Source organism: Opisthorchis viverrini (genome assembly GCF_000715545.1).
Source record: "Opisthorchis viverrini unplaced genomic scaffold opera_v5_57, whole genome shotgun sequence".
Taxonomy (NCBI): domain Eukaryota; kingdom Metazoa; phylum Platyhelminthes; class Trematoda; order Opisthorchiida; family Opisthorchiidae; genus Opisthorchis; species Opisthorchis viverrini.
The window spans coordinates 1291558-1305161 of NW_008751714.1; the positions used below are offsets into that span (position 1 = coordinate 1291558).

A 13604-nucleotide genomic window follows, 5' to 3' on the forward strand; every position below is an offset into this window, starting at 1 on the left:
AGAATGTCATCAAGAGGAGATTCAGTCGAGTTTTGTGCGCACCAACTTCGTGAATGAGATTATTCCACCAGTATCTTTTATCATACTTATGTCTACTTCTCATGTATTTTCAGTGTTCCCTTTATCAATCTTCAACTGGTACCCAAGAACCATTACCTCCTACGGACACCCATGAGCATTTTAGTGCTATGGCGGTTTCGCCTATTGCCGTGTGTCCATGGGGTCTTGATGAGTGCTTTTCAACTCCTTCGCACTTGAACGAATCCGGGGTAAGTTGGCTCCTTTCAGTGATGTTGAGTGATTGCCAACTCACAATGAGAGGTCACTTCCCAATGCGTAATACGCTCGAAGGGGACATGGTTATTTTTCGCTCACTGGGAGAAATTAGTCTAGAAATATCAATTTTCATTCCCATCTGACGATGTCATATTAAAAAAAAACATTTTCAAGCATCTACATACGGGCCAGTCCACTGCTTTGCTATGGGTTTGCGAAACCGATGGAGAACCAAGTCATGTTGGCAAAACGAATTTTCCCTTCAAATTGCGTGTACGTTGCACATGTTCAGGCATACACAAATGTCTCTTAAGGTTCTTTCGTAATCATCATCATCATCGACATCGTGACATCAGCGTTCAACACCGATACTTAACTGCCGTACAACCGGCGACATCAATAAACTTCGCTCCCTGTGCTTATGCATTAAAATGATATTTTGTCATAAACCGATATGTCCTAACTGTAGCTCACTTGCAATATTCCTATTACATTTAGCATGGCTTTCAGGCAGTCGTGGGAGTCCGGAAAGTGCTTTTGAAACTTTCTGATTTGTCCATCATTTTGGTGTTTGGGTTCAAATCTGGATGTGGTCTCTCGCGGTTAACGTGGGATTCCCGGTAGTGTTGAAAATGAACAGGTCTTTTAGCGTTTAGTTGTGTCTAAAAAATGCTGATTCCCCCACTGAACTTTCTACACTTCTACACAAATCGAAAGCCAAATCGCTTTCCCCCGAAGATTCAGGTCCAAAACTGCTAGCTGTATAAGCCATATAGGATATGACAAAACTGTGGTTTGCGTTTTACAACTGGACGCGTATTGGTTTCAGGTTTAGTTCGTAAGGTCGTCTAGGTCACAAAACCAATGTGGTAAGGCATTTCACCAAAATTTGGACCAAGTTCCTCAAGAATAGCCCGGATTCGGTGGTATCGAGGCGCATCGGACCGAATGAAGTCTACCGTAGGGCGGATCAGTTTCAGTTTCTGCACATCAGGCGCGCCCTTCTCACCAACTTTCACGCACTGAAGTAAATGTTGATGAGGACCCGGTTTTCCGTGCTTTGAATATATTCTGCAATCACTTTTTCGACTATCACGAGAATGGGGACTAATTCTCCCATAAAGTAGCCCTCTGACTTGAATTCATGGTTGAGATCTATTTTACACGTCAATTTTGGTCACACCAGGTGTTCCGGCTATCGGTTTTTCATCAGTTTTCCTCTCTACTCAAATGTTCCTGGCGAAGGACCACTTTTTCAAACAGATGAATTTGTCTAGTTATGTGTTTAATTACCTCTTTGAATTCGGTTGATCTTCGTGTCAGAAACTGTTTTCCTTTGGTAAATAATAAGGTATGCTTGTTTATTAGTAACTAGAGCCTAGTCTCATTTTCGGCAAATCTGTTTGCGAAATGATCAACCTGTGATTCCAGATAACAGAGTTCATATTTTGTGAAACACACTGTCAATAAATTTTGCTTGGATGGATTGATGTCTCGTCTCACGGTACTGGTGAAGGCAATACCTCTTGAAAGTAGTCTGTTTAATTATTTCCTGCGAAGGACTCCTTAGTCCTAGACGTCACATACTACTCATAAGGTTGTTGGATTCTCTTCGAAAGCACACGGCCAGTTTTTTATTTCTTCGTCGGGTAGGTGCTGTCTCCGAATTTCCGTCAGCCGTATGTTCTCTATAGGTTCAAATCTAGCAGAATTCTCCAAATACTCTCATGTGCATACCAATTTGGTGCTGCAAGTAGATCCAACTAAATCCAACCAAATCTCTCGTTCAACTGAATGTGCTGCACTAAGCTGTCTCATTTTTCACCGGGTGCGATATTCGAGGTACCGCGTCAGCGGATGGAGAAGAAGGAGGACCTATCTACCGGGGATGAGATTTCAGTGCATTCAAACTGGTTCATAACGTGTCACAGTTGTGTCCGACTGGCGTTGCGTTTCGCTGCGGAAGTCTGGGGTCCGTTCACTCGTATCATCATCGTCATCATCACTGACAGCAACACCAGATGAGAACATTGGTGCTTCACTGCCGTCCTGCATTCGTCACGTATCTCTGGCAATCCGAGCGTTCAGCTCCGATGGCGAGTGGTTCAAGTGGTTAGAGCACACATTTACCGACCGGAAGTGCTGTGGTTCGAATTCGATTTCCGCCTCTCGACTTCCTCCGTCTAGGCTTCGGTAACCTTGCAGTATCCCAGCCCTCGTGCTGCCTTCGGGTAGCATGGCAGCTAGGCATCAGAAGGTGTTACAGCTGATAAATTCTTTTCCAGCTCGCATATTGAATTAACGTACACCTCTAGTGAATTACTACATGCAAACGTGGAAGACGTCAATCCTAAGTTTGTAGTCTCCGATAATATAATCTTTGATACAACTGCCACTGTGAGTGGCCTGAGTGACCGCTTTGTTGGCTTCGTATTATCAGTTTCCACACTGCAGTGATCCACACTTGGCATCTAAAAAAATGTCGGAACCATTGTATGCAAGCAGCAAGTTTGTGTTTAAATACGTTTTCCCGTAGAATTTTGGCACTGAAACCGAATATTGAAGGAGTGCCCTGAAGGTAAGACTCATAAAATTTGATTATTTATTTTCCTTTCGTTCTTTCCATCTCGGCGAAATAACTTGATAATTTAGAGCTCCCTATCAAATCTAAACATCCGGGGGCCGAACCTTGTGAAGGGAGTAATTGCCTGCTCTCCAGTTGTTTGCTACGTGAATGCCTCATCGTCTTCGGCACACTCTGTTTCATCGAGTACTCCAAGTTCTGAGACTTCTGGGAATCCAACAGGATCATGTGGATGTGGGTTAAGAAGCGCGAAAATTCCTGATCATCAAGTGATCACACTGGATATTCCTGTCCCATCCAAAGCGCAAGATTTCTCCGATCTAAGGTTCTCACACAAATCCTATTCTATACACTCATCGTCCTCAAACAGAGAGGAGCATACCATCTCAGTTGATGATAATAATGGAATCGAAATCATCGGAGAAAGACAGAAGAATATTCAGCAACCCATTAATGTGATCGAATTCACTTCTCCAACGGAGTCTTCACCAGAAAAGAAGCGAGAGGCGTAAGTCTTTTTAGCTTCTGGAACTACAGTTCAATCCCATCATTAAGCAGTCCTATATTTTTGAGGAAGCTTGGCCAGAACCGCAAATTCAGCGTCACTAAGTTTATTAGCTAACCTTTTCTCCACCTCATTATTAGACCTTTGCCGCACGAAATGGCAAATGGGTGTCTGGCAATGAAAAAAAGACGAAGAAACCACTGGTCAATAGCTAAGAATACTCAATAAACCGATTGTTTTCACAGTGCCTGGTTGAAATTTTTGTTGCTGTTTACGTCTAAAAACAAACCACACTGTTTCCACGCAACCTACTGTCAAGATTCTAGGATCCAGGCTTTTAAAGCCTCCTATGAAATCGTTTTTCTCCAGACCAGTCTGAACTGGTTTTGGTCGTGCACTCAGTCAGTTGGAGCATCCTTGTCATCGTCCGGGTTTTGATAAGCTTCTCAATTGACTATCTTCTTTTGTTCTAATCTTCACAACGGTAACGAACGTCACTTGGTGTTTACTGCCGCTTTCGGGCATAGCAGCTATGCACTGAGTGTCACAACGGTTTTTTCTTGTCTTGTATGTTCGCATAGCAGCAAGGAAGGTCTTAAAGCTTATCTGATGGACGTAAGTAGTTAGCACTTACAGCCCGATGACATTTCGAGGAATGATCGATCACGGTTTTTTTTATCCCCAATCATCCAAGCGTTTGAAGAAGTTTACATGCTGCCAACCGTTGGTTGAGGTAAGACGATGGTATTCCTTGGTAGTTTGTTGAGTACACTGGACAGCTGGATGGATGCATTAACACTTAGCATGTGCATTTCATCATGTAATGTCGTATGTCTGCCTCTACTGTATTGGTTTCACGATGTGGTCATGGCTGTGTGCCACTGATACATTCGTTAGTTTACTGATTTCACCCCTTTACTGGACTACTGATAGAAGCAGGAAAGTTGAGCTGTAGCTATCACTCTGATCGACAAAAACCGATGCGTGTATTGTATGGGGAACAGGAGAGCGGGTGTTGCAAAGTCGACTGTTTTTGCGGAGTCCAGCGTTTATGCGATCATAAGGGTAATATTATGATTAATTGCAGTGTAACTGGGGTAAATGAAACAAACGTTTTTCCTGAACATGCATATAACCCTATGGTTGATAGTTTGTTCTACTACCGTTTTCTGCTGACAGTTCATTTTACTCAGCAAGTTGGTATTTCCGTCATTGCCATTGTTACCATTTTTGTCTCTTTTTCAGTGCCCTTCACACATCCCCGGTTGTCGCATTGAGAGCAGCGGAACCAGCCATTACTGGTTTTGAGTTTACAGGAATACGTTCAAAGGATGCACGGCAGTATGATGTTGAAGAGAGTGTCCCAAGTATGCTTGTGGCTGTCATAATTGTTTCCCTGTTTTTGACCTGTTTTTGAAGATAATTACGATTTCTGTTGATTGTGTGAGGAAACGTTGAGGATAATAGTGCAAAGCCGATTAACTGGGGGGTAGCCAAATGAGTTAGTTTTTGTTTAGTAATCACAAAAGAGTCAACCTGCCCTCTCATTTGGTAACTTCGGTTCTGATTGATGAACATCGTCTTTTTACACTTATAGAACCTGCTTATCAAATTCACACCCCTGTGGTACCTTCCATCATGCCTTCCGACGTTTCCGCAACCAAAAGCATTGATTCCGAACCCACGGTAGTAAGACCCAGCTCCACACTTGTCCCATCACATATACAGCTTCGGGAGCTAATCGTGAGCTTGGACCGATGTGTCTTAGCACCACCGAATGTCGTTCGAATTTCTCCGTCGACCTCGGAAGTAAGTGTTTGTGCGCCTAGATGACAAGGCCTAGCGACTTTTTTTAACTGGGCAGTGAGTCAATCATCTAGATTTGTGTGTTCCGAAGCGCAAAGTTGTTCACAGAGTGGTTATGAAGTTTGGCTTCAGCGCGTTAGCTGTGTTATTCATCCGCATGTGCTCTATTTCGTTCTGTCGGTTAGCGTTACCGAATCAACCTGTCAGTCGATTTAGACGCTTTCAGTACTTAACATATGGAGGACTGTCTCTGCTTTTTTTAAGGAACATTTGGGAATATCCAAGATAACTGATGTCCCTGCAGCGCAGCCTTCAGCTACATCCGAAGATAACGTTATCCACTTTCTGTTTCCATGTCTGACGTCATAATACTTCCACGTTGGTCTTAACTGATGACAGCCAGTGCGACGGAACTGGGGCGACATTGCCCGCTGGACCAAGTTGGAAGGTCGTACAATGTTATAGCAGTGGTTCCTGACACTATGGTTGAATACCTTGTTCCACTGTAATTCGAGTATTCCACTTGAGCTTGATTAGCCAGACATGTATGAACCTAGATTAAGTGGAACATAAGGTCAACGGAAACTCGAGCCTAATTGATGAGCCCCGAGAAGTACGAAACCAGTTGTGGACTGTCGAGGAATTTTCGGCAACCCTATGAATAGTGTATTACGTCTAAAGTTCTGTTTGTTTATCCTCTTGGCTGATGATTAGCCAATGCCAAGTACCAACTCGACTTACCTAAAACCATTGTCCACGCACCAACCACCTTCACGTCTTATACTCAATCTAAGGTGCTTGGCCATCTCTACTATCTCCATTAGCATTTGTTGTAGTGTAAGTGTTAATTTATTCTGTCCGGTAGGCAACAAAGCTTGTCCCTTCTTTTCCAATGTTCTCCTAACTTTCTGCCAGGTAATAAAGAGTGTGCAACAGCTACCCACCGAACTATCGACTTCATTTACCATGGCGAACGATCATCCACCGAGGTCATCGGTGATTGCTTCTCCCATGCAAGGCATTTCGTCCCAGCTATCAGCTTCATCGGATGGTACACCAGTGTTCCTGAAAACTCTTGGTATCTCATCGTCAGCCACCACCATCGGCACCAAACCGAGTCGGAAACTGTGCAATATTTCACATTCATATTTGGTAGACTCATCTCCATCGGATATCCGTTGTCCACTGACACCAGCCGAAACGACAGGTGACTGCTTTTCAGAGTTGACATCACATAGTTGGGCTACCGTTGTTCCGCCCAGGCTTACAATAAACGACAGTTTGCTTCGTTTTATCTCATCCATTTTAATCTCCGTTTCATCTCTTAATACTTCACTTTGGTATTTTGTACCCTCACAGTGATTTCACTGCCAGCTCTGAACACCGAAGTACGGTTACCGCGTCGTCCAACATCACACCTGCATACAACTTCACGGCTTCGTGTCCCTAAACTTGTCCAATGTGAGTGTTTTACCTATGCCCCCTTTTGATACACCTGCGCTGATTGTCAACATAGGGTCCATAGTACAATCCTACTTACTACCGTTTATGAACACTTCTTCACTGGAGTGAACCAATGTAGTTGGAATTTCAGGTCGACACGGTGAACAGTAGGTGTCAGTAAGTGTGGTATTCTTCGAATTCGTTTGGACAATCCTTCCTTTACCCTGTTACCACCTTTGTAATTATTCTGCACTTCCGAAGGAAACACTGGGCTCGCGTTTTTCTCTTATTAAAGCCACCACGCATATCCCTGGCCATAATTCACATTGACATATGGGCGATGTGTTGGAGATACTGTACTATTACAGGCTAGTGTTCCCAAATTACTGCGTATGAACACGCTGAAGCGATGTGTATGGTTGACCCAGTGCTTCGAATGGTCAATCTGAGCCGTCACATCTGAAGAGACAAGGGAGTGGGGACGAACTCTACTACTCACGAGCAGTGAGTCGAAGCTGTCCGTTAGGCATCTGTATGGTATTCTGATTAGGTAGCCTAGGCAGATCAATCTAGTGACACAACGAGGATGACCAATGGATCTTTTCTCAGCTGTTACGTCCACTATATACACCGCTCAGGGTTTAATATATGTACCTATCTATGTGTGATAATTCAGATGAATTTAGCTTGTACTGATGCCTACTTATATCCTTGGCGTTTACAGCCATGTGTATGCATGTCTAATGAGCTCTGCCATGGATGAAAATTGAAGCCAGTAGCTGTGTGTGGTATGGAATGACCAGAGTAATTACACTAGGACAGGAGTAGGACTTCAAACATATCTAGTGGGGACCTAGGTTTATACATGTGAAAAAATTGTTATTCTTTACGGCTTGACTGAAATATCAATAACTGCAAATTAGTTGAGCAGTCAGACCTAACCGGTAAAGCGCCCGATCAATGCTGTTAAGCCTATTTTTGCCGCACCGATCTTCTGTACGTCTTGCATTCGTCTTCCGTCATTTCCAGCTCCGTTGCCGTTGTTTTTGTTCAGTCTTCTACCACGCAAAATGTTTTCTTTTTAGACCACTCTTTGGTTCTGTCGCAGTGTTAAAAATGACATACCTTATTTTCCGTACCACTGAATTTGAACCTAATCATTCTGGGTACTGTTCAACCGGTAGCCCTAGAGCTAAGAACTAACTGTGCGACGTTCTAATTTAGGTACCATACTTCTTAGCTTTTCATGATGGTGCATTTATGAACGCAAAATATTCCATTGGAATAACTGATGAGTATTAGGACCCTACGTTAGCACCCTATGCATAATCCACAGGTTGTGCTCAAGGAGCTGATCAACCACTTAATGTCACCTAAGGTGACACTGTCAAATTGTTTTATTTGGTTCACAGCGCTGATGCACTATCTCATGCTCGAATGCTATTGCTAAAAAGCACTAATCGCCCTACTTGCTCTCTTTGTTTCTTAAAACATCTTCATGGTCGTCCATTCTATAGTTAGAATTCCTTCTTAGCAACGTTGATTAGAAAGGCATACAACGAACTGCTAACGCTGTAGTAAGATTGTCGTGACTCAGTATGATCTATTTAGCTACCAATGTCTTTCCCTTCTTCAACACTAGAATGATCAGTCTAAACTACAATTGAATGGCCATACAGTCATTCGGACTGTTTTTTCACCTTCCACAAAAAATTTGCCCATGCTGATACAGTTAGAGGTTGCTGATCTGAGTCCACCTTCAAATATCCTGTTGTTCACACTAGACTTCGCATTTCAAGTATCGCTCACAGTTGGGGCATTTTTAATCCACCGGTACAACTTCGCATCCCAAAGTGCATGATTGCATCCTTATCAATGACTGCGAGAAGCTTGGGGTTCAGAATCACCCCATAAGTGTGTGACAACACATTGGACTCATTCTTGTATTTGTGTATTACCGCCTCGTATTTGTCTCAAAACGGATTTGATGAAGATGGCCCGCACCTTTGGATATCGTGATTCCAGACCATGCACTTCGTTGGTCCATGAAATGGTTGAATCCATGTATCCAGCAGACCTGTTGCAGTCCAAGGAAGGTTCCGTTCCCTATATGTAGGTACTACTGTGATGTCAGATTCCACACAACGGACAAAATCACCAGTTGTACAGTGAACTAAATTCGCCTAATTTGTTTTCATGGCCACATCGGCCGCAACAAAGCTTCATTTCCAGAGGTTGCTGAAAATTCCTTGACCGCCCACGCCCGGTTTCGCCCATCCTGGGGCTTATCAGGTAGGTGCAGTCCCCGAGTTTCTGTCAACCTCATGTCCTGCTTGAACCCAAATTGCACGAAATTAGCGAAATACACCCATTTGCAAACCGATTTGGTTTTGCTGGGGGCTCACCTAGAATCCAGCTGAACGGGCGCTTCAGCAAATAGTTTGCAAATTAGTGTACTTCGTTAACAGTTGTATTTCGTTAGGCAAGCAAACTTGAATCCTGGGAGTCAGTCTTATACTTAGTGTTTCTAAGCTGCGAACAATAAGTCCACACAGTAAATAATATGAACTTCTGTCTGACAATTCTGGGCTTCATATTCTGACCCCTGCGTCATGCAAGAACCTTCTGGCCAAAATCCGCATCATTGCAGTGCGGATGGGCGACAGGTTAGCAGACGACCAGTGTGCGACTAGCTCAAATCACCTGCTCTGTCGCGTATGTTGACGAGTACATACAAGCGCGTCATTGGTAGTGAAGTGGCCGCTCAATATTCCTTCTCACTTGATCGCGCACTGATGATGCCCTCACAATTAATGACGAAATGTTTTTGCAATCAACTCGCCAAGCCCATAAAATGGGCCAACAACCACCTGAGCTGGAACGAAACTTGTCTCCCAGATCTATGGGGTAGTATCCACCGTTATACTATTATTGGGTCCCCAACTTCTAAAGCAGCTCAGCACTGCACTAGAACGAAAAGTCAGATCCACCTCTAAACTTGGGAAGATCTATCGTGAAAATAAACTCTCAAGACTGGTTGACAAAGAGGAAAAGGAAAATAACCGCTATGCTTGAATAAAGAACCTCTCCAGCAGGCAGCTCGCGAGTGCAGAACAGAGCGTTCTGATAAAAAGACTCAATCTCAACTTCAAAGATACCACTAACCTGGAACACCTAGCTATTCTAGAAGCAGCAATAGGCATGTTCAACTTGGCGAGGACGCTCAGAAGCATTCCGCCAAACCATAGTTCCAGTCATCACACGCAACAAAGCACTCACCGTTTGTCAAGCAAAGATGCAATGAACAAGCTAAAGAAAGACGGGACAATCATCAACTAACAAGGGATGCCTTATGGTTATTGTAAACAAGTAGGACTACATCAATAAAGAGGAAGCACTACTCTGTCGTACCGAGGATGATGAAATCAAGGAACTTGCGAAAAGAATCAATAACAACCTGGGGATATTCCAAGAGCTTCAAAAAATCACTAGAGAAGAGTATTGGGAAATGATAGCAGTAGACCCACTGTCCATATCGGTAGACCTGGACCTCTTTAAGACAACTGTCGCCGAACTGCCTGCCAGACGGAGTGCCAAGTGAATCCCTAGAAAAAGAAGTCCTCTGAGAATTACTGGGCTTGTGCCTGGCCATATATTCTGAATTCCATTGAGAATACTATGAACAACTGCGAGAAGCACTTAAGGGATTTCCAACTTCTGGCTTCATTACAGCAATCGCCCTGTAGAAGCTGGGATGGATTGTACTTCAAGACAAACTTCAAAATATGGATTGATGGTCTATATTCAACCAGTAAACAACGTTTCTGATTATACCCAGTTCATAATAGAAAAAGAAACCACTACAGAACGGGCACTGTTAGACATCCTCATCACGAGATTGTAAAATGGACAACTGAAATAGATGCCTATACAAAGGTGGCTTATACAGTTCAAATTCTCAGCTGCCACCGCAACCACGTGAACTGTCACGAAAAAACTGCATCCGGTCTTTTTTCAAACGTATTGAGGCGTACTGTGAGAGTACATAATCAAAAGTCAAAAAGAGAAATTCATGTAATCTATTGATTCTCACTACGTTGTTTCAATAAATCCTAAGACCAGGGTATTTCGAAAATTAATTTTTAAGTGTAATCTTTAAAAACAAGGACCACCGGATCAGATATCGAAGTGCGAAAGCAGGATCATCAGATTTGTCTCTTACATTATACTTTTCTGTGACACCTCGGCGCTCAAGTAAAATGTCCTTGTCAATAGCCTTTCTCAAGGGAAACATTAAGATTGGATGGAACATCAATCAATTTTGAGTGTCTTTCTTGCAAGTGGTTCTCACCCTAAGAAGTAAATCAACCCTATTGGTACTACTAGGCTTTTATCGCAATGCGGACCGCTTGATATTAAATTTTGTAGTTGCTTGGCTTAACTTACATTCGTAATAATCTTCTTCCCCTATGAAATGCAGAAAAGTTTTCGTATTTTGATTTGTTGGTCATCTGACCCCTCCTATTCTGTATAGATCGCTGTCAATTTGCCATCATCTGTTTTATCATGGAAGCCTGAATTTAGTGTTAGACAACTTGAACTTACAATATATAGACCACACCACCTTTTCTACCCGTTCTTAGCCTTAGCTGAGGAGACTTCAGATGACAAGGAACTGTCGAAAGACCTCCAACCCCCTGCTTCGCCTTCAGATAAGTCAGACCCGGACTATTGTCCACTGCACTATTCTCCACTTACACCTACCTCTGCCAGCCAGAAACGTATTTTACGCTCGACTTTCAGAAGACCTTCAGGTAACACAGGCTTGGAAGAACCCAACCCAGCATACGTGGAGTCTACAGAGTCGACGCCAGTATCACGTCCACCGACCACAGATTCACCTGCAAGAATTTGTGACTCAAAAACCCCTAAGCGTTCGGCCGTTCGTGATTCCCCATTCGTGCATCCCGTCTCCTCCTTGAAGAAGCGCCGTTTCTTCACCTCTTCTCGGGCTGAGCGACTGAGCCGAGAACAGAAGCGTTTTGAGGGGGCTTGCAGAGTGAAATCTACCATTTCGCATCCGGCAAATCAGAAAAAAGCAAAAGCTAAAAGTAAATCATTCGGTGTCGAAACTACAAGGTCTTTTAATACAGGCATAATTAGATATGTTATGGAGATGATTACCTCAGACATTTGAGCGAATCTGTTCCGGAGCAAGCCATCCGTTAGCTTTAGGCGTTCTATCTGATAGAAAATTCCTTTTTGTCGCAACGTTCTCTCGAAGAAGTTTGATCAGAGGTTGTCCAGTTTTATTCATGTTAGCCCGTAGTTTTTTCTTGACATGCCGCATTTTTGCCCTGGAACCTGTTCAATTAGTTTTCAAACCATAGCGTTGCTTTTTATAGCTCACTTGTATAACCGATATGTTGGGGCATATGTCAGTCAGAAAATTCCATCACAAACGCATTATTTTTCTGTGACGACAGTTGAGAGACTTAACGAAAACCCAGCATTTTCGCTTACCTCGGCCATATTACCGTGGTTAGGAAGGCACTCAAAGCACGAGCCTACTCCATCCGTTCGGTACACGAAGAAAAGGGAGGATGGTTAGAAAACAAATCGCCTACCTTTGTGATACATACGAAAGGTAGCTGCACGTTTCTACGTGGGTCTGAACATCTACCTAACGAACTCCCAAGTGGTGGCTCCCTTTTTAATAGGGTAGTTTAGATGAGCGCACTTGTCGCTGTGAGAGGCTATCGTTTTCTCCAGAATTCGATCACTTTTATAATATTCCAAAATCCGATTTTTTTTCGAGATCCTAATGGAAGTGAAAAGCTGTAAATCTGGGTTCTTTTTATGACGGTGGGAGTTGAACCTAGACTCCATAAAGTTCAGTTGATAATTTAAGGAGAATTTTTGTTTCACTCAGAATCTGTTCTTGCCACCCAAAACGTTGCGCAGAAATTTCTAACCATAGAGGAGTCCTTCAAAGACCATGTCCGAATCATCATAATCCATCGACACCTTCCGTGAAAGGTTACTGCTGTCCTGAAATCCACTGATGCAGATCTTGTACCCTGTGAATCCTTTGCTTCACTAGAATCATACTAACATCGCGGGAATTTTTTATCGGTCGCTGACTGATTAGCACGTTAGTAGTGTCATCTGCGCGCTCATGTTGGGTGCAATCACGAGCAGACGGCGCACTAGACCATGTCTCTGTTCTGCCGATCGCTTAGCGGCAATTCTTTCTCGACATTTGAGATAATCTTTCGAGGACATCATCAACGTCAGAGACAGCAACACCACCATTCCTACTGATGCTCCACTGTCGTGCAACCAAAAAATTTATCTCATTAAATTCAAAGCAGTAGAGTAAAAGGACGACAGATTATTTCATGAAGCAGGGGACCTGGTACCGGCTTTTTACGAGCATTCCAAGGTGCCTGCACCTAACATGACAACATAACCGTTCAGCTGTAACACTTCCGGTGCCGCCCGACACGAAGAGACTGGACCTTACCGTGGTGTGGCGGTTTGTGTACCTCGGCGACCCATTGAGCTATACTGGGGGGTGTCCGCGCGACACTCACAGGGTCTCTCATACCAGGTTGGTCAATGGTTAGAGGTCAGACGAACACAGTCTCCTGGTCCTCCAGGTTGGGGGTTGGAACATGTATGGCGACTTGTTTCGTAGAAAAGGTAATGCATTTGCATTTCCCCGCCAAACACCGCTGCCTTGCGGTTAGGCCTTTGAGCCAAAGGCTTTGGTTGAGGACCCTAATCGTCCTCCTGTCTAGGTGTGGGCGTCCTGGCAGTATCCCAGCCCTCGTACAACCATGACCTACACAACTAACAATATTCTCATGCCACATCGGCCGTCGCGTGGTGCCATCAGCCGGGTCGCCTTACTTGCTGCATACAGCAGGGCGGGTAAGCGAAAACATGCTACTGCTGACGCCTCCCTTCTTACACTTTCACGTTTTC

The 13604-nt window shown here is 43.8% G+C and overlaps 1 protein-coding gene across 1 annotated transcript in view; it reads left to right on the forward strand.

Moving 5' to 3' along the window:
- T265_03853 (hypothetical protein) overlaps nucleotides 1-13604 on the forward strand; it is a gene marked incomplete at both ends in the record, with an annotated part of 53619 nt that overhangs the window by 17970 nt on the left and 22045 nt on the right. The window contains 7 exons of the mRNA XM_009168434.1: nucleotides 114-269; nucleotides 2929-3368; nucleotides 4611-4732; nucleotides 4963-5174; nucleotides 6087-6378; nucleotides 6531-6632; nucleotides 11258-11725. Coding sequence (XP_009166698.1) covers nucleotides 114-269; nucleotides 2929-3368; nucleotides 4611-4732; nucleotides 4963-5174; nucleotides 6087-6378; nucleotides 6531-6632; nucleotides 11258-11725 — 1792 coding nt within the window. The remainder of the gene's footprint in view (nucleotides 1-113; nucleotides 270-2928; nucleotides 3369-4610; nucleotides 4733-4962; nucleotides 5175-6086; nucleotides 6379-6530; nucleotides 6633-11257; nucleotides 11726-13604) is intronic.